At 33.8% G+C, this 22,291-nt stretch overlaps 2 protein-coding genes across 2 annotated transcripts; both read left to right on the forward strand.

Annotated features, from left to right (window-relative positions):
* Positions 1 to 3,088: 3,088 nt before the first annotated feature.
* Positions 3,089 to 10,893, forward strand: LOC128558398 (uncharacterized). The gene is made up of 6 exons (XM_053547397.1): positions 3,089 to 3,817; positions 4,576 to 5,103; positions 5,677 to 6,045; positions 7,368 to 7,507; positions 9,915 to 10,110; positions 10,718 to 10,893. The coding sequence occupies exons 1-6, from the start codon at positions 3,358 to 3,360 to the stop codon at positions 10,891 to 10,893; spliced, it is 1,869 nt and encodes a 622-aa protein (XP_053403372.1). The 5' UTR covers positions 3,089 to 3,357.
* Positions 10,894 to 10,949: 56 nt separating this feature from the next.
* LOC128558399 (uncharacterized) lies at positions 10,950 to 15,893 on the forward strand. The gene is made up of 5 exons (XM_053547398.1): positions 10,950 to 11,070; positions 11,349 to 11,663; positions 12,007 to 12,324; positions 12,810 to 13,145; positions 15,549 to 15,893. Exons 1-5 carry the CDS (start codon positions 11,010 to 11,012, stop codon positions 15,722 to 15,724), a joined length of 1,206 nt encoding a protein of 401 aa, XP_053403373.1. The 5' UTR covers positions 10,950 to 11,009; the 3' UTR covers positions 15,725 to 15,893.
* Positions 15,894 to 22,291: the final 6,398 nt, after the last annotated feature.

Below are 22,291 nucleotides of genomic sequence, written 5' to 3' on the forward strand. Positions count from 1 at the left end.
GAGGTATCTTTTTTTCTACACATTGTCTTCGAAAAAATCGATCTAATTTTACTGTGATTCCAGTTTTTGTGAAATGAAAGTAACGGCTAACTGCTTTTCATTTTCCAAACAAAAATATCCTCATATAATCCGAAATAATACCACCAATCGTGAAAATATATTCCATCGCCTTAAAATATCTTCATTTTTGCAGCAAAAAACGTATTTTTTTCACAGTTATTCAGATTATATTAGACAGATATTTGACACGGATATAGTTAAGGTATGATCTTACACATTCAATACTAAAACTTTTCAAATCTTCAGTTAAATACGGTATAATAACCTGTTAAAGGTGTGAATTTCCTGTTCACCAACATTTACATAAATCACACGAGGGCGGTATCGCTCACACGAGTAGGTACCCGAATAACCAGTGTGATTTTCTATTTTAAGGCTAACTGTTTCTCTCTCGAAAAGTTTGATGTTATAAAACTGACCTGTGGTTCGAAGTTGTTGAAAGATAATTTTTGCCAGAAATGCTAATGAATTAGCCATATTATTGCGCAGAAAGGTGTATAACTTTGCAATAGTTTTGGTATGATGTTAAACAACCGTCTTCTTGAGTTTTTTTACCAATATTTTACGCTTTCTCATTTACTTTTTGTGTCACATTCTAAGCAATTTTTGGTGTTAATGAACGTATTGAAAATTTTATCCTAACAGCAGCTTTGATATTCAGGTGATAACAGTACAATATTTAGTTACTACTGAACCCATGAAGTGGCATTCAGCACATTTGTTTTAGGATATAACATGCATTTTATTTCTCGTAAAAACAAAATATTATTTCGAAAATAACAACTTCAACACGTCAAAACGATTTATTTTTTATAGAATAAAAGTGACTTAAAACTTTTAATCAATCGTATTTTCGAAATATGTTTCGTTTTTTACGAAGTAGGAAACGAATGCAATATCTAAAAGAAAAAGTGTCTAATGTCACTATATGTTTTCACCAGTGCTAATTAAGGGAGATAATAAAACATACAATTTGCCTATCTCCAAACAGCACTTATCTCCCCTAGATTTACATCAATGTAAATCACATGATCGATGAAAGAACATTGAAATATTATTTTATTATTTCAATTTTATGTTTTCATTTTATCAACCGCGTTAGCATTTAACCTTTTTTACCTTTAGTTTGCTACCAGCAAGTGATTCTGCCTTTGCGACCAGTTCATTCTAAGAACATGGTCTGCACTGTTCGCTCTTCGGTCAGTAAACACCCTTTCGAATAATAAATGGTATTGCTTACATTGAATAATGGACCAGTTCATTCTAGAAAGCAGGGTAAAAGTTAATTACTGAGCAAATTCAACAGTAAAATCTAATATCAAATTATGTAATAAACGATTGATCAAAATCGTAATAAAAAGTTTGCGATGGTAGAAGTAATCTGGATTATCTGCCCTTTAACTGCTACACAATCAGGCTATGGCAAAGGTCCCTTCATTGTTAGGGGAGACTACTACAGTTTGCATGTTGCTGAAATGTTATTACAAAGTGAATATGCTTTGAAGTATACTACGGTTGTAGGTTTATACTTTCTTGTTTTTGACGTTTTTGACTTTAGTCATTCACCTCTCATATGATAAATTATCAGCAGTTTAAAGACCCACCACAACATAGTGACCTACTTTTTCCTCCAACTTGGACTTCGTGCAAATCATTTTGATAATACTGGTATAATACAGCTGTTCTACAAAAGGACAGATAGACAATGAATTAATGTGTTTTCACAACTTCATATAGTTTTATAAACATAGAATAATATCTATCTTGCACTGTAGAAACAAATGACTTACTATACTTTACAGTACACACAAGATTACAAATATCAATATAAATATACGATTGTCTTAATCAATGTAACTGTAAAAAGAGGAATCTTAGAGATTAACATAACTAAAAATTTAAAGAATGAAGCAAATAACGGTAGTTAATGTCTTGGTATGTAAACAACAAACATTTCACGCAGCAGATGTAGTAGTACCGAAATGAAATACGGTATATCTATTATTTTATCAGCAATTAATTTCCTGGTAGGAACATTGCGTAGAAATTTCATAGTCAGTTTTTGTCAAAAGAGCGTTTCTTTTTTTTTCATACGCTTCCATGATATAATTGGCTATCATTTTATAGTCTATGTTAGATAAAACGTTACAAAAATGTTCATCAATTGTCATGTTATGGCCAAAAGGCCCAAGCTATTTCTCTCGAATGTCATTGTATGGAACACATTCTGAAAAAAAGTGTCTTTCATTCTCGGGCTGACCACTATCGCATGCACAACAGACACCTCGCTCTACCGGCACTACAGGTCGTCTATATCTGGCAAGTTTAATTGACGATAAAAATGTGTTGCAGGAGCAAAATTTATTGATGAAATGTTAAGATCTGTTTGCTTATTTGCTTTTTAGATTCTTGATAATGATTAAAGATAATTAAAAAGTTAAAGAACTCTTAAAGAGGGCTCAAAACTGATGATATTTCCTCTACTTATGTGTATTTATGCCACTACATAGAATACAGTTTGATACCCGTAATGATATTCGTTATCAAGGTTCAGAGGGAGGGATGGCTCCCAATGCCAAAAATGTTTAACTGCATTTTACACAATATTCTCTACTTGAGGGGAAAGTTTCACAGAATGATATGTCTTCAAATAAGATTGCTCTGCCCTAACGTGTGCAAATGACTTATATGTGAAGTGACAGATGGCTAAACCAATTAACCATTGTTAACACTGTTCCATCTGACAGGGAATAATGTTTAAATTCAGTAAACATTGGTGATGGTTAGTTCATTTACGCCCTTCTGGTTGTACGCTTTATGATCGAGCTTTTATCTGTTTATTTATTCAAACATGCATAGGTTGTTATACATTTTAACTGTAAGTAAAATATAGTTTAATATGCACCAAATAAAGACATGCATTATCGAATACGTACTTTGTATTTTTGTTTAATAAATCATATGGTTTCTTTTAATGTTATTTTTTCAATTAATCATGAGGAAGAGAAGGAATCAGTTTTGTCCTACGGATGGTTGATTTTTATACCCAGGTACAATCCCACGCCTGGACAGGCACCTGATGTCTTCTTCTACCATGAATAGCTGGAGAGCTGTCATATGATCTACCATTTTATATCTGTGACGTTAAACCTAACAGAAAAATGACACAACGTAAAAACTTGGCGCATAGTCTCTTTACAGCTTTGTTAACCAATAAAATCTACCTTAGCGCATTCAGTAAGTGCACGTAGACTAAAATGAATAATTCAGTCGATACATTTATACTATAAGGATATCATGGATTTTCCTCTAAAAAGACTTAACAATAGCGCTGATGTGCCAGGATTGCAGGTCGGAAAACAGAAGAAAGATTCTTACTTTGGAAGCAATGACGTACATGATAATTCAGCTTATTCTTTTGCAAGGGAACCTGATAAACTGCCAAGGGATGCGACTAATGTTGCAGGTCAAAATGTTAATAATCAAAATAAGAACATATGGCCACAGGAAACTAAGAACAATTTGGAATTTCATGACCTTAATGTGGATAGGCCTGAACAAATACTAAGAAGTTCATCAGAAACAAAGATATCATACGCGGTTATTAATGATTCCCACATAACACCTGCAGAGGGAATGAAAAAAGAAAACAGAAAATCGCCAAGAAATTTAAGAATAATCCAAGCGGTCACCATCTTTGTTGTGCTTGCTGTTCTAGGACTTATAGCATTTTTCATCATACGCAATATGGTCAGAGGTAATGTTCTTTTTTATCTTTTATACATCATGATACATATACATGTTCAATATATGAGTTCCTACTAGTTTATAACTCGACCCTCCCATACTTATCCGCTCTATAACTCTGTACATAATAAAGGAATTTTAATAAAGGCTTGGCACAGATATCCCATATAATGATTATAGTGACTGTCACGTTATAATGTCGTCTTTCATTGAGAAGCACGAAGTTTTGGGTTAAATCTGTATTTCATGCGAGGCTTATAGAAAAATCACCATAAAATCACTTAAAACTTTTCTGCCAGTTTTGTTTCTTTCATATGAATTTATATTGCTAAAATGCTTCAGTACCTAATTCATAAATATCCTCTCTTCATCAATAACATTAAATGAACAATATATGACTTTATATAGCAGTCACTTGTTTTCCTTACTCTGTTAAATTTCTTAAATGGATCGGTCCTTCATTCAATTTTTGCCGTACCACCTGTTATTAAAAGGCGTGTTCACTGAAGATTTACAGTCTGAATAGCGAACAGTGCAGACCATATAGTCAGCTTGCGCGGCTGATCTTGGTCTGCACTAGTAGCAAATGCTAATTCACTTGCCTCCATTAGGCTAAATGCTAATATAATGAACCGTTGGCAGTTAAAACATCGCTATTATTTCACGATGTTTTCATTTTATTTTCATTAAACTAAAAGTTTTTTAATAAAATTTCTTGATTTAAAGATCGAAAAGAAGTTTTCATGAAGACAAGTAATATTATTTCAGATCGGTCCACTTGCGATACGCTACCTTCAGTGGAAAATGGAAACGTTAACTTTACCCAGACGTCAGATCGGACTGAAGCTACTGTTTATTGTAAACAATGCTATGGAGAAGATGCAAATCAGAAACTTACATGTAAGGATGACGAGTGGACTCCAGTGAAACCTTGCCGACAAACTGGTTGTGGACCATTCCCTACCATTGCGAATGGATTTTTAAGCGGAAAGGAACAGACATTTGGTTCGACGGCCAAGTTGCGATGCAATTCTGGGTTCATGGTAAATTCAACGACGTACTTCACATGTCTATCTAATGGAACATGGGACAGTGATACAGAATCAACATGTTTTCTACATCCATGCGGGCAGTATCATTTGTCTAAGAATGTTTTGGTCAAGGAAGACTTTAGTCATGTCAATATGTCAATAGATGTACAATGTGAGGACGGATTTGTCTTTGCAAACGAGAGTGAGACTTACATAAACTGTAATAACAATACATGGATAGGAAATCCGATATGTGAAATTCCAGGTAGATTAACCTTGAATTAAGTACCATCAAATAAATATCGGCCAACAGATCGTATGTCTATAATATCCTTTGCATAAATGACTGACTCTGACTCTTCATCAGCTTTTCATGGTGAATGAAGACCCTAGGTGTCCCTATGCGGATTATTTCATCGCAAAAGGCACCTTGGTAGAACCAACAACCTTCCGTCGTAAGCCATCTGGATGGCTCTTTCATATGAAGAAATTTTTTACGCCCCGAACGAGGCTCGAACCCACATCTGTAAGGGGCAGGTGATTTGAATCTTAATCACTCGGCCACGGAGGCCCCATATCTGATGCATAAAAAGCATTTAAAAGCGCGCGAACCAGCGTGTTAAGATGAGAGTAGTATATATTTATGAAAATATATTAGATTGTGTAGGTAAACGTGAGCACAGAGAAAAGACGAGGATATAGTGTTAATGGCAACCTGAATCTATTTTAGAGAGAGAAGTTTGTTTGAAAATATGCAACAGAAGATATATTGAAACGATGATGTAAAGGTGTTTGTAATATTAAACCAATGTTTGACCTTACGTTTTTATTCTTACAGGTGTATTAGCATTAAAGACAAATAACAGTTCAGTTCTTATTTCGGGCAAATCGTTCTCCATTACCTGCACTCTGATCCAATCGCCTAAATGGGAGACTGTTATATTAGCACGAACAGACTTGGCAAATAACTCGATCCCAAATCCATTACTGACTGTGACTAGTTTTAATGGTAATACTACATCAGACAAACTGCATGTTACACGTTTCCGAAAGAATGTTATCACTTTGCCAGATGGTGTTAGTGTAAAGTTAACTATCGACCAAGTACAGTGTGGCGATACTGGTGTGTACATCTGTAGCGTTCTTGTTGGAAGCGTTTCGTCACCCAAAGGAATAAAGAGTTCGAGAAAGCATTTGAAAGCGATTGGTAAGTCATACGCATTATCTGCAAACTTAGGTTTCACTGTGTTTCAATGATGTAATTATTTATTTGAGGATAAGTACAGAGAAAACCCCTTTAAAACTTGAGTTTATTCTTGACTAAATATCCTGTCTTGCTTATAGATAAATTAATCTTGACCAGAAATGTGTCGAATATATAAAAAGCTTGTGAAGCACATCGTGTCTGCTTTTGATACTTCCGAAGGCTTTCCTTCATTAACAATCGCAACAGCAATCTCTAAATGTTATGTGGCGCCCGTGAAAAGGACTCTTCGTACTTGGATTCTAACTTGAGATATTTTCTGGTGCGTCCAGTCAATATCTATGTAATAATTCTCCAGTTAAGCCGGTGCTAGGAGATGTAAGGGGTGTAGCACTTTCCATTACATCTCGTGAACAGACTCAGTCAGACCGGGTCTGATATCTTCTTGCTTGGTTGTATTCCAGCACAGCATCAATCTTTAATTGTCGTGATGCGGCCGTAACAAGTCTTCAGATATTATATTTATGTTATGTTTTCAGGTCCTTTTGTCAATTGTAACATCAATGTAATAGAATTCCACTTAGGCCGGTGCTAGGAGTTGTCATGAATAGACTCAATCAAACCGAGTTTGCCTTTATTTTGCTTAGTTGCATTCTTAACTTCCAAAGGACCGTCTTACAGATTCATTTCCTTTTCTTATGTATTTATTTGTGTGACTATACTTCTCGTTATGATAAGTATATAAGTGATTTATCGACATGACTGGTCCAAAATGGTCACTATGTCATACCTTTTCTGACAAAAATTTCAGGAACATTGTCTAGACACTAGTTTTCTTTAACCTTTAGTAGCCTGTTGGCGGCAAGTGATTCAGCCTTTGCGAACAGTGCAGACCAAGATCAGCCAGCACATCCATGCAGGCTGATCATGGTCTGAACGTTTCGCTATTTAGTCTATACATTTTAAGTGAACACCCCTTTGAATAAGTGGAACTACCAAAATTAAATGATTGGAAATTAGCTCGGTTAAAGCAAACATTACCATATGAACCAGGAGGCCTCAAATGATACAGTGACATTTAGATAATAATCTATATTATTGTAATTTAGCTAGTACCAATTTTTCAATGTCGGAAAACATCGGCACACATCTTTCGTTTGCCGTACCTGTATCTGTATGGAATTGTTTTGGCTGAAGGTAAAAATGGATATTTGAAACAGTGCATCTTACTTTAAAATGTGCTATAAAATATGCAAAAATTGAATAGAAAATTAAATACTTGCATGTTTTATAACGCCATATTTGATCGTTTTGTTTCTTCTCAGATACGAGCTCAGAAATGATCGGTATAATAGCCCCGACATCTGCGGTCCAGGGTGACGAAATTGAAGTCAAATGCATTGGGAGTATTGGGCAAGATGAAAATGGGACTAAGTTAAGGGAGATGTTCATCAGCATATACAAGGTAAGGGTGAAGAGCAATTATGCAGTAGATATCTTGTTTATATGATTTTTTCATTTGATACTATACGCTGTGTAAACAATGTCGTTTGGTTTAAAATCCTGATTTAGCTTACAAGTAACTATTGTTCGTTCTAATATTTTGATTTGTTATCTGACCTGCAATATATAAGAAATGTATAAAATAAGTTTCTAAGTTTCTATTTTATTATGTATAATTATTGCGATTCTTTGGAGATCGTGCATTTATACAAAATGAATATCTGGATATGTGATTCATCGTAAAGGAATTGGTCTATGGCCTAAACAATTTCAGTGAGACTTTTCGGAAATTATTTTTATGTAAAGAAATGAATAAAAATAAGGGGATTATGCCTTTAGTGCATCAGTAAGTTGATTTCAAACATCACTGAGTCCGCCTGCTTAGCTCGGTAGGTAGAGCGTTGGTCTGCGGATCGCGGGTCGTGTGTTCGATTCTCGGGCTGGGCGTATGTTTTCCGTGTCTATTTAATAAACGACATCGTGTCTGAAATCATTAGTCCTCCACCTCTGATTCATGTGAGGAAGATGGCAGTTACTTGCGGAGAACAGGTTTGTACGGTACTGAAGTACTGTTGAAAAACGGCTTTAAACCCAAACGAAAACAAAACAATCTAACATCATTGACCATGTTTAAAGCATAAAAAGTGAAGTTTTTAAAAAATATCCTCCAAGGCCATAAACACATTTAGGGTCGGGCCAAAAATTTAGGGTAGGTCGGGATACCGAAAGAAAAACAAAAACTATTTTTTACACCTAAAAGCTTGTTTGGACCTTTTAATCATTTACAGTTGTTGATGAATATCAGCTAAATTGTTATATTTCAAACTTCCTACTTGAAAATATCAATTGTAATACATTATGTTATTAACAAAACCATAAATGACCCATATCGTTTTTGATTATAGAAAAACGAAATTAAGTGTAAAGCAAGTTTAAAGTCTCATAGGAAGTTAAATTCATGATTTAAAAAGGGACTTCTTTTATGATACACGATATAATGCGAACAATGAATGTCAATTGTGCTGTTAAACACATGAATGTTATTTACGATCCAGCGTATGATCAAAGAATATCTTGTTCCCTGTCGACATTATCGCACACTAGTAAGTTTAACTCTTTGAGTGCCTTTAATATATTGATATTAAAGCTATTTCACAAGTCATTTGTCAACAAAATTACTATCCGTCTGTGGTGAAATCTGAAACGCTCTGTGCTTTCATATCGGCAATATTGTTGTCAATTTTTGGCACTGTAGTTTACTCTTGTCAATCTTTGGGTACAAGTGGAACACCACGTTTTGCTGATTTTGCTTATATTGTCATGAAAGTGATTCTATCAAAACTATATCTATTACCAATCAGGAAGACTTCATATATGCTTTAATAAAATGTCATGTTACTTTGGTGATTTGCTCTACATATTCTACGACTTTATTTAAACCTAATTGATAAAATATTCTGTTTTATAAGTAAGATATAACTCTATATATATATCGTACATCGTTAATGATATAGAATTGTCTACTCGTAAATTGGGCATCCATTTGTAATTGTTAGCATGAAACAAGAAAATTGAGGTCGCGTTTTTTATAGTGTCAGCTCGATTAAAATAACATTATTTGGCGAGAACTCTATTAAGTTATATGTAATCTATAAAATGAAATGGAACTCTATGTCATTTGTATCTTTCTAACTGAACGAAATGTCAGGCTAATACATATTACAAAATGTGTATTTCAATGCTTGTAAGCATAAAATATGTTTTCGTGAATGTAAAATATATCTCACATCGAAATGCGTCATTATTTTTCAAATTTTGAAATATAAAAATTATCTCACTTTGCAATAAAAAGCATTTAATATCAATCCAGATCTATATACTTATCGGTTGAACAAAACATTTATCCAAACGCACTGCAGTTTGATAAAATGGTAGATTAAATCCGTAAGAATTAAGATCCTTTGAAAGCAGGATCTAAGAATTCAATAAACGCGATATCACATTTACTGTAACACATGCAAGAACCAATACAACACACTTAATAATTATTTTAGGTTGTGAACCAGCTAGAGGGCGTGGACGGTAACTTGCATTTCCGCTACAGCTCATGAAAAGACTGAACTGGATCGAGCCTGCAGCATTTTTACTTTTGTCGTGTTGGACGGCCTTTTTTCTATCTTATGTATCGGTGTATTCTTCTGAGCACTGTCCATATTCCGTGCTTGTTTGATATTGTTTGTTGTGTTTTGACGTTTTCAATGTGTTTGTTTATCAGACAATGGTGCTTCTAAATATCGAAATTATTGTAAATGGCGTTTTTCCCAATATTCTTTGTTTACTTATCACATTACATTTTCTGAAACTTATAGAGCGAGAATACGGTGGAAAATGTGCCATTTGTCATTGAATCGTCACAAACTGAAGACTGTCAAACCCATGAAACTATTAACTCAACAATTTTGATTACAAATGATATGAACGGAGCTGAGTTGCAATGTTTGATGGATGAAGATAATGGAAAGATGCAGAAGAAAAGCAGTATTTTGAATGTAAAGACGACAACTGGTAGGCCATAATGCTAAGATAAGTAAAACAAAAGAAAAATAAATTTCACTTTCCCGATAATTTTTAAGTATTCTTTAATATATATTCTTCTAAACTCAATGGAGGTAGTAGCTTGTATATATCACAATGTACCTAACTTTAGTAAAATAATGGTCAAAACCCTTTATTGGTAGAAATTAAGTGTATAATCACTGGAGATCAGGCTAAGTGAAAACAGGAAACAGGTAGTTTGGAGAAACCAAACAGGTATTATTGAAACATTCATTTTGCATATGTATAGTTGATAAACAATAAATTGTATAAATATTATCTATTACAGAATGGTCATTTTAAATTTGAGTATAAGGTTTGATGTCTATAAATTTGTTAAATTTGTCTAAGGCGCCATGTGTACCTATTTTCCAAATAAAACTGAAACTAGAGAGTACAATTTATGTTTAGACACCTTTTAAATCAAACAGTTTTATTGGGTATAAGCATTACGCATTTGTTGTTTTATTTCGTAATGATAGATACTTAGTTTTCTTTTTGGTACTGTTAGCTAGAATTTTTTCTTACATATTTCTTTTTCAGAGAATAACTTATTTATTCACTTTAATACTTCCAGTGAAAGTATCGACATCATCGCCTACATTTAACATAGGCAGTACGGCCAACATGACTTGCGAATTCAACCATATTCGTGGTTGGAGTAGCATAGAGATCCGTAAAAACTGTAGTAACACGGAGGTCGTCACTATTGCCTCTTTACAAATAACCGGAGTGAATCGAATTTCACAATAGAAAAACATATTGTTCTGTCAGAAAATGATTCTACTGCGTCTTGGGCTAAACTAACCTTACATTTCGAGAACATTACGTGCAGCGATGCTTGTGGTCAAGGTGGTGAAATTGAATACATGTGTGCAGTGAAAATTGGAGACAGTTGGGTGACAGATTCTGCGAAACTAGAATTTCAAAGTTTGTTTAACATTTAGTTTGTGTTATTTTATGCATTTTTGAAAAACAAAAAACCTGATAATACACAAACGCAAACGCCTGTGTTGCTTTTATTGTAAGTGCTTCATACTAAATTAAAAAAAAAAATAATCCAACTGATAACTGTTACAATGAAGAACGAGAATGGTCCCGAAGTTACTTAAGATTTGCATTTAAAACTTTATTATTCAAGTAATTGTTTTACATTATGTACATAAAGACATATTACTATGCTTCTAGTTTATTTAAATTTTTTTCAGCGACGCCTTCAATGCCAGTAATTTCAACAGAGCAAGACAAGTTTTACCGTGGACAGGAAGCGGTTATTAAATGCACCGGAAATGTCGGTATGCCTACACAAAATATGAATATGAAAGAAAATTCGACCGAACTGCCAACACGCTTGTTGGATTCAGAAGTAATTTTCGACAATAACACGTGTGCAAATGTTCAGACTATTACATATACATTTACAGTTACAGATGACATGGATGGCTTTTTGTACCAATGTGAAACAAGCTATGATAACGGATCAAAACGGTCAAATGTTGAAACTGTTAATGTGGCAGATCCAAGTACGTATTCCGTCTTTCTTAGCTATAATTTACGTCTTTTCAAATTCAGTACCAACGTACCTGTAATCAGCATTGTGTATCCTGCTATATAGAATTTAGTGACAAAAAGCCACAAATTGTTCTCTTGTATAAATGTGAAGTATTCAGACAAAAAGTTCAGATATTTTTAAAAACATATATTACTTTTATCACTAATCAAGTATAAATGTGAAGTATTCAGACAAAAAGTTAAGATATTGTTAATAACATATTACTTTTATCACTAATCAAATAACTTGGAAAAAATACTCTGTCTACCTTTTATGTTTTATTGAATGCATATTTTTTTTCTCAAATGTTTCAGTATTATATTTCTCTGATGGAAGCAAGACGGCAATTGTTGGAAGCAGCAAGGTTATACAGTGTGTTCTTACTTCAACAATGAACATGACAGATATTGTTATCAGTAAATTTGACAGTGAAATATGTGCGGTCAGTAGCGCTAGTGTCGGAATTTGTAAAGCATCAAGGTTTTCAGCACATGGCAATTATTCTAACGATGGTACTATGTTTACCATGACGGTGACATTGCAGAATGTAGCCTGTGAACACGAAGGCCCTTATGTATGCGTAGCTGTTGGCATTAAAACTCTCAAAACTTCTATGGAATTCCAAGTAAAATGTGAGGAATCTTCCCTAATGACCACCTTTTTTATCTGTATGTTGATGCAGTTGAAAATATTTTTATCATAGTCTGTGCCATACTACTACTATCATGCAGTTTGAGAAGTTTTGTTTGCTTGTTTTGTGTTTAACGCCGTTTTACAGTATTTCAGTCATGTAACGGCAGGCAGTTTACCTTACCAGTGCTCCTAGATTCTGTACCAGTACAAACCTGTTCTCCGCAAGTAACTGCCAACTTCCCCACATGAATTATCAGAGGTGGAGGACGAATGATTTCAGACACAATGTTTTACATCATATCGTCACGGAGAACATACGCCCCGCCCGAGGATCGAACTCGCGGCCCCGCGATCTGTAGACCAACGCTATCCCTACTGAGCTAAGCGGGCGGGTAGTTTGGGAAGTAGACAGATCAAAATTATAAATATAATGAATAATTTTTCGTATCATATCGAGGTGTAAATGTGTATGCTTATTTTACAGCGATAGCAACTAAACCGGAACTACGCCTACCAACGACGCTTGTGGAAGACCAGAAAGCGGAATGGGAAGATCAGCTCAACTGTACTGCCGAGTTAGGCTATCCCGAAAATGGTAGACGACTAGAGGTTCAAATAAGATCAAACGTCTTAAACTCTTTTGAAGAATACGAAACATCAATAAGAGAACGTGGAGGCTGCAGGCAAAATGCATCTTTCTATCTAAGGCAGGCAGTGTTTAGTAAAGAACACAACGGCTCGTTAATTAGATGCGCTATTCTTGATAAAGACGATAAAGTAATCGCAAGCAGCAGTGAGAGGGAAATAAAGTTGTTAAAAAGTAGGTACCTTTTGAGACTTATCTGATTAAAAAATATGACAAGTTAACCAAGTGGTCAATATAATTTGAACTCGACTGAGTCGTTATTATATATTGTGTGAACTCGATTGTTTAGTAGAATAATAAACGCTTATAATATATATGTATATGCTGTCACATATAATGGCTTGATATACATACGCAATTTTACCATACGTATTACAAATTGTTTTAACGTCGCACCAACACAAATATAGTTCATATGGCAAATTCCCGGCCTTGATGGTGGAGGAAGACCACATGTCCCCTTCCGTGCTTTATTTCATCAAGGGGGTTGGGGGAGGGGGCTTCTGGGTAGAACCAGCTCGAACACAAATCGGCGATTTGATATTACTTATTGCATGTTTTCTTTTGCAAAGGCCTTTAAAATTATGGGCTTTAATTTTTGTTGTGTACACAAACGCATACATTTACCTACTCCTGTATTTTTACCTATTCCTGTATTTCTGTGTATTTGGAGTATTGTATGAACAGCTGCGTTCCTGAAATTTGTATTACTTTCTGTACTTCTGACAATTATTTAGAAAAATTAATAAGCTTTAATTATTTAGATTCAAAAATCCAAATTGTAACAACAATCACGTTATTCTATTCTATAAATGACTTTTTACGCAACACATTAGGAAACGTTTTATTGAATATCATAAAAGAAAGGGACAGAGGATATTACATGAGTGTGTTGTTTTACATTAAATATATTAAACGATTTGAAAAAATAAATAAAAGATCGAGGCTATGTCAAGCATTTTGTCAATTTTATTTAAAGAGTGTAATAATTTCAATATGGAAAGACACAAATGTAATATTCTTTTTATCAAATGTATACCATTCCTGCTGAAACGTCATCTTTTCCCTTTTACTTTACCCATTGAAGACCAAGTTAATTTGGCCAACGTCTCTCTCCTATACTTGAAACGACGTCAACGTCAAAGTTTTATTAAATTGTTGTGTTATCAAATACATGTATATGTAGCGGCTGTATTTCATTCCAACGTCACATGTGTGATAAGATTATTTCGATTGCCAGTAAACGTCTTTCCGTGTCACACTAATAAATTCTATCAGTGTTCCATCAGACATTTAAATTTGGGAGTGAAAACTGACACGGGTGGTAAACGCACAATCCAATTCTCGCCGGGAATACGCTTAAAATGGGTTGCGCAACGTCCGGTGCTGGTGTTGCGTGTAAGAAAAGTCGAAATTGAGGTATGTGAAGTTATGTTTTTGCTTAGTATGAAACAAGAATAAATTTTCTCGAAAAAAGCAAAATGCTATTCGACACAAATGTGATAATACATCATATGTGTAAAATATCTGGTTTCTAATTTATGATTCGGCTCTATTATTACGAAAACTTATTTGCGAAAAGAAGGGTGAAAAAAGTATGAAATCAACAAAAATGGAATTTTCTGGTTTCTGACCTCATATGCCAAATCTGAGGACATCTGATGCTTTTTATGATAACTCAATTGTTTTGAAATAACAAATACCAAAATTATTTGCTTCAAATCCTGCTTACGGGAACATGATTGACAAAAAAACCATCGGGAATGAGGTTGCGCACCGGGAATGGAGTTGCTCGTATACTCATAATGTATATAATGTATACGAGCAACTCCATTCCCGGGGCGCAACCCCATCCCCGATTATTTTTTTGCCAATCTTTCCTCCAAAAGCAACATTTCATTCAAATGTATGATTCCATGCTTTTTTGACAGCTCGAGCCAGCAGAGTTTTCGTGATAACAGAGCTGATTCTTAAATTAATAAGTTGGTATTTCACACATATGATCTTTATTCATTTTTATGTCGAATAGCATTTTGCTTTTTTCGAAAACACTCGTAAATGTGTCATTATTTACAAAAACCCACTTACCTCGATTTTGTATATATTGATGCGCAACACCAGCACCGGAAGTCGCGCAACCCATTTTTAGCGTATTCCCAGTGGGAATTGGATTGCGCGTTTACCACCCGTGACTGAGTTCATGCACTTTTGCACCCCCTCACTAAGAGATATATAACTCCTCCAAAACTGGGGATGCAAAGTATCATTTTGGAGGTGAAAACCTCCATTTGGTGGTTTCTGGGAACACTGTCTATAAAGCATTCTTCTGGTCTTGAAAGTAAATCCAACAATCAAATTTTAAAGGAGTTTACGAAACTTATCTCATAACTTTTTAGCATTGCTTATTGTTATAATCACTTTTCTAATGGAAAATGTTTAGAATTTATATTTGTATTTGATATCTACATTACTTATTTGTCAATGAGTTTATTATTCTTTGCCGATTTTTAAAAAAATAGATTTGTTTTTGATATATGCATTACTATATTGTTATTCATTTTGTTATTTTCTCTGCAGATGTTTGTCTCGCTGAAGATAATAGAGAGTATGAACTACATCCGTTCATCTGTCAGCGATACGTCAGGTGTGTCGGAGAACGTTTATACGACCATGAATGTGCTAAAGGAGCTTGTGCTTCACTTGATGATCCTACAAGGATATGTAGTGACCTTCATTGCACTGGCTGTCGCTAGTATTGTTACAGACATGCACGGAACCTACGTTATGTCGTGAAGTTGAAACATTTCCATTCTCAGTAAATGTGCAAAAGTATACCACACTAACTTTATACTGTTTTTACACTTTGGTCTGATATATATTTATAAGAAAATATCAGAAGCATGCATATATATATATATATATATATATATATATATATGTGTGTTCGCCTCTTTTCTACGTTTGTTCCGTTGAAATTTAAAGGGTTCATTTTGCTTAATAATTTGAAGAAAAGGGTTAAAAAGTTAAATAAAGCCGCTTTGTTATAACATGACGCCGTTCTAATGACGCCCGCTTGTGATCAAGGAGAACAATTCTTAAATGACCTACTAGATGATCTACATGACGGGGATTAAATACAATGCAATATTTGCAATTTAAAAAAAGTGTTAACAAACGGAAAGGAAATATATATGAAATACAGATTATAATCTGCAAATGAATATTAAAATAAACCATAGATTTGTCGATCAAATTTTTCATTCAATTCGCATGAACTTCGAAAAAGAATTAAACATCTTAAATCAACAAGAATTTAAAACGCACTAGGAACATTAAGATACAACTCAATATCTCATTCCTAAGTTATGATCTGGACGCTATTTTGTTCCAGCGCCAGTCACGTCTAAGTGTTATTATTTAAGAAAATGTTTCAACTACTATGTACAGATTTTTCCTGAAAATTTAATCCATATAGACTTATACGAACTATGATACTTTATGCTTCACCTGTAGAAGTGTACAGTATTTGACTTTTAACTCTACCATAACCATCAGTACTTTTTCATTTTCATCAGCAAACACTTAATCTTTGCTTTGTATCAGCAGGTGTTGTGTCCAATTAATATACCCTATAATGAGATATTGCACATTATACGACAACTGTAGAAGTCTACAGTATTAAATACTTTCAAATTATCAGCTTTGAAAATAACTTTCATACCTGGCTTTGCATTATATAATCATTTAGCGGTCGTTCCCTTATTATTTTTATTTGTAATTGGTAAGTATGTACCTGTAAATTTTTTGTCCCGCTTGCTTGTTTTTTTTATATATATGTATCAGTGTGTGTTATATTTACTTTGGTATTTTATTCCAGTATGTAAATACATGCCAAAACACAAAATATCTTATTTGATAATTACTTAGTAAAAGACTTATTGTTTATTTTAATAAACGATATCATTGTTTATTAACTATCACAAGAGCAGTCTTTAAGTGAGTGTGGCGGCTGAAAATGTCTCCCCGTACGTGGATTCAGTATTGTTATATTTTCTGGTTCGTTTGGGATCATGGAGTCCATTCAACATAATTATGTGTTATTAATAAGAGTTCCGCTTCAGCTGGCTCTTTGGGCGTAAAAGGTGTTGCATATTTCATAACCAGATTCAATCAAACCGAGTCTGCTATTATTCTTCTTGGTTGCATTGTTTTTTTGCTTTAAATGGATCTTTTTACAGATTTTATTGATAATGACAATCTTACGTGTTTTTTGTTAAGGTATTATTAATTTCCTGCAAAATCTTTTTCAGAAGTACTATCACTGAATGCATTTTACATGTTCTAGATTGTTTGTATGATTTGTTTTTATTATTGTAGTATCAGTTTCTCTTTTCTTATATACTCTTATTTTCTTTTGTTTTAGTAAGTATTTGTTTAGTGAATGCTAATTCTCAGACTTTGTTGTGATAAATATATTCTATATTACTGACGTTTTCAAAATACATGTAGCATGAAAAGAGTTGTGTATTTCTTCTCTCGATTTAAGAATTGTACAGTAATGCCCTCAACTCCAATCCCATATCCACCCGAACCTGAATCGATGCATTAGTGATCTATTTTTAAATTAAAAGAGTATGCGTTGTTCATTATTTGATGCACTTTGATATCTGTACGAATGCACACAATATACATGACCTAACATAATAAATATTAAGCGTTATAATATTGATTCTATTGCACCCAAATATAATTGAACAATAGCCGGAACTTGAAAAGTGTACTATTTTGTATACAACTGCATCTGTATGACAACAAATAAACATATCAAAATGCTGTTGTTGTTTCTAACATGTTGCTTCGAAACAAATACAGTGAATGCGTCTGTGGTGTAATTTTGTATTGCCCACCAAAAATCATTTTTAAAAAATAATTGACATCTGCATTAGGGGCATCCAATATCTACCCCCAAAACCTAGAAAAGGTTCATTGCATAAGCATTTGAAGAAATTCGTGATCAATCTCAAAGACAAAATCACATTTTAAAATATCAAATTTGAGCATTAGTAAATAAAATAAGAGCCTCTATCTATGAAGGATGTCGAACAGATTTACCTCTTATTTATTGGAAATAAAATATTTTATAGCCTTTTAACACCCAATAGTCCATATATTATTTAGGTATGCGTAGCGTTTTATAAAACGATATTAAACAGAATGCTTAAAACCATTTTATCTGCGGGGTCTCTGTTGCGATGCGGTTATGATCGATGACTTCGAATCTCTTGTCTTGTCTTTCATCGATGTGGGTTCAATCCTCATTCAGGGCGTTTAATTCTTCAAATGATGAAGCCATCTAGCTGGCGCACGAAACGTCGGTTGTTCTACTCAAGTGCCCGCCCTTGAAATAATGCAAGAAATGGCATAAAAAGAAAGAAAAAGAAAGAAAAAAGAGAAAAAATCAAAAGAAAGACGCGACCCTTTTGCAATTTTAGCGAATAAAAATAAAGTATAGTTCTTCAATATAATAATGTGCACTGAAAATGGTTTGAGTCGAAGATCCTTAAAGGCTTTGACCTCCAGATTTTTGCTACAAACCTGCTGTCTCTGATATTGAAGTTTGGTCATACGATGAACATTAGGACATGAGTTCTTGTTTCTAAACTGTCTTGAAAATACCCAATCATGGAAACATGCAAAAGCAGGAAATCAATCCCGTGATGTCTCTGCAATAAGATTTTTTTCCTGCGGTCTTAACCAATACACAATGGAGGTACATGTACCTACTAACCGGTCGTAAACATTTATGTGAAGCTTTTTTACTAAGGCATTTTTTCTCCAGTAACCTGTTACAAACGATGGAAAAATTATAAAACGTAACTTATTCATACGTGTTTCGGTAGCATATAATCTGAAAGAAAGTTTCAAAGCCTTCTGAAGAAGTATGACAGTAATTTTCTGATATCTAAAAATTTTCTTTCTTGTTGTTGCACAACCTGGAGATTAGTGCCTTTAATGAAACATTCTTCAATTCGTGCTTACATCATTGAGATAATCTGCCATAACTGATTGGAAACAAATGGTCTTGAATCCGTTGTAGCATTCAATCAACATTTAAGGAGATGTCACGGCTGAGATAGTTTAGTATTATTACAATACACAGTCGGTATTGAAATTGTGTTTCCAATACATGTGCTCATTAGATAAATCCTCAATATCTATGTGAAAATAAGGGATGTGTTTTGTATGACTGCAACACTGTGAGTTGCTCTAATTACTGACAAATGACTGAAACAATAGGAATTCGTACGAGAGATGGATAGACAAAACGTCAGTGAGGTAACAATATATTCTTTTATTGTTTTAATGTATGAGTTGTAAGCTACAATAACGAATACCCATTTTATGAAAATCAAACTGGAAGTTAGAAATAACAGAAAAAAAATAATTAGGTCATGAGTCATCATATACCTGTCAAAATTTGTCATTAGTTTTCACGAGCTGTCAAAATTACTTTTATCTCTCTGTTCTGCAAATGCATTGTTTTTGAAAGTATCTTGGACGGATATTGTAGTGTGTAACTTACTTTACATTCCACATTAATATTTGTGCTTGAAATTGCTTTGTTGAGCTCACCGACGTCACATATGAATGTCTATTGTTTTAGTTTACTGTCTGTTATAAAGGTATCAAATCTCAATATTAAGATATAAGAATTGTTCCTTTCTGGTAGACAATGGAAACTATTTGGTTAAATCATAATATAACAGTTTTTGGAAAGAACTGAATATTCTTTGGTTTTTTGTTATTCACCGGAAATTCAAAAAGTGACATCACCTTAATCAAGCTCCTGTCTCCGCCCCGTTTTAAAAGTCCATTACTAAAACCCGAACGAGTATTATATGAAAACCAGAGTTTGTAGCTGAGACGTCCTATTTACTGAAAATATGGCCCACTTCATCAGATCTGACCAAATAGTCATGAATATGTTCAAGAATAACTAACAAATAAACAAAAAATGTTGCCTATGTCAAACCGAAAGTATGTTTTCCGACTGCTTACGAACCCGTCGAGCATCTTCGGATTTTGTTCCGAAGAATCCTCCGAAACGAGGCTATAATTTATAAATAGATGCAAAATATATTATATGCCCAAACGATAACGTGATTTTTACAAACTTAGCACATGGAATTCAACAATTTTGTAACTCACAAAACCTTCATGAAAATCATTCTTATAATACAGGTAATAAACAGCTATACTACAAGTTTGCGGGAGGACAATTCAGGCCCTTCCCGAATAAAAGTGTTTTTACAACTTCGTCTGCAAACTTTTTCAGTTAATCTCTTTTCAGTATAGTTTTAAGAATATAAATGAATAACTGTCTTACACTGCCGAAACAAAATGTGATTGAAATTTACCTAAATACACTGATTTATGTACATATGGCTACATTAATTTAATAAGATTTTAGACATTAAACACATTGTCTTGGCCTAATATATGTCACTGTCAATTTTAAACATAAATGTTGTACATTTCATATTTTTCGTGCAAGTCGTGTATAATTACCATCATGGAAATACAGTTATTTTGTCGCGCGTCTTTAAACGGATATTCGTTTGAAACAATTTTAAAATCACGTGATCCCGAAGAATTTCCGACCGATTACGGAAAAGCTGATTCCAACAACAACAACAACAACAACAATTACTTTTATTTGCAATCAGGATATATAATAGTAACAACATGATTTAAAAGATTCCTCAGACTGTGGGAGTGTATTACAACTTCAAAAATATTCGGACAGACAAAGGTGTTATACAATATTTAAAATACAATACACATATATATATATATGGGGACAGTGCGCAGGTTCCCGTCCAGTCTTGGTGCCCATATGGGTGCCGCCCCATCAAAAAAGAGTGAAAACCATCGTTTTAATTCTGGTTAATTTTGGTTGTTCCACAGTGTGTCCTAGTAAATCTCCATAGCGTTACGGCAACATAAGCAACTTTTCCATCTAAGAGTATATAGGAAAACATTTTTTTTCGTTTTAGGATTAAAACAGTGGCTTTTTAACTCTTTTTTTAGGGGGGAGTGGGGGAGGGCGGGCATCCATATGGGCACCAAGACTGGACGGTCACCTGTGGGACAGTAGTCTTCTTTTTGTTTATCTACATAGATGAAAAATAACTAAAGCAACGTAGTTAATCAGATTTGGTTGGTTTAACCAATATATATTTTCCAAATATGTATAATACAATCATAGATGAATGAATAGGAATGAGGAGTAAGCTAAAAGCTTATATTAAAAGCTCCAAAATCAGATTTGGTTGTGAGGTAACATTGTCAAGTATATTTATTTAGTGTTATTTCTTTCTTTTCTCATCTTAGACGCTAGCTAATTTTTGAGTTCTAGTCGTGTGGTAGCTGATTCCACTGTCAGATAGTGCGTGGGAAGAATGACTCCTTTTAGGACCTGTTTCAGCTTCAACCAATTCAGAAGCCTCATATCTATATGGAGTGGCAGGGACTGTAAGTGTATCGCTTGTAAACAGGTTAGTGAGCTCCTACAGCATTGGTGGCGCCTACTTAGAGTTCAGTTGTGTATGTATTTTAGCTTATTATTTCTTGTTGTTCATTTTTGTCTGTCTTGCATGTTGTTTTTCCCCGCTTATGTTAGTTTTAAGCCTGTTGCTATTAAGCTTAGTAGTGTCAATATTATATTCATATAATTATGATTTTGTATCTACTTTTTGTGTTTGTATTAACTATGAGTACTGTAATTCTGCTTTGCCTACTACTCAGTTTATAATGTTTTCAATAATTATAATCGAGCTGTATATGTGCTTGTGTTTTTTCAAATGTATAATTTTTTTCATTATTTCAGTTGCAGTCAATGGCCATTCTGCCTGGTTTGTTTTTTTTGCTTTTATTACACCTGCTTATATATTTTGTTTGCTCCTGTACTTTCTGTGTTGCAAGCTATGATATCTGCCAGTCTTTTACAAAATCACTCATGGGTCTTCATGCTAGACAACAATAACAGTTACACTTACTGTAATACTTTTATATAAGAGTCTTTTATTAAATCTGTCTGTGATTTATTCTCTTCCATGTTAAGTGACATCCTAGATAGGCAAATATATCATAGTTTTAGATGTTTTAGATATTTTATTTGTATTATGTGCTAAATGCTATTTAACTCCTAACATTAATATCCACATTATAATTGCAGCTTTTATACAATTGTTTTAATATACACTATATATAACTATTCTGTAGTCGGTTCAAAAGCGCACATGAGCTTATGTTGTACT

This window comes from Mercenaria mercenaria, chromosome 7, assembly GCF_021730395.1.
Source record: "Mercenaria mercenaria strain notata chromosome 7, MADL_Memer_1, whole genome shotgun sequence".
Lineage (NCBI taxonomy): Eukaryota > Metazoa > Mollusca > Bivalvia > Venerida > Veneridae > Mercenaria > Mercenaria mercenaria.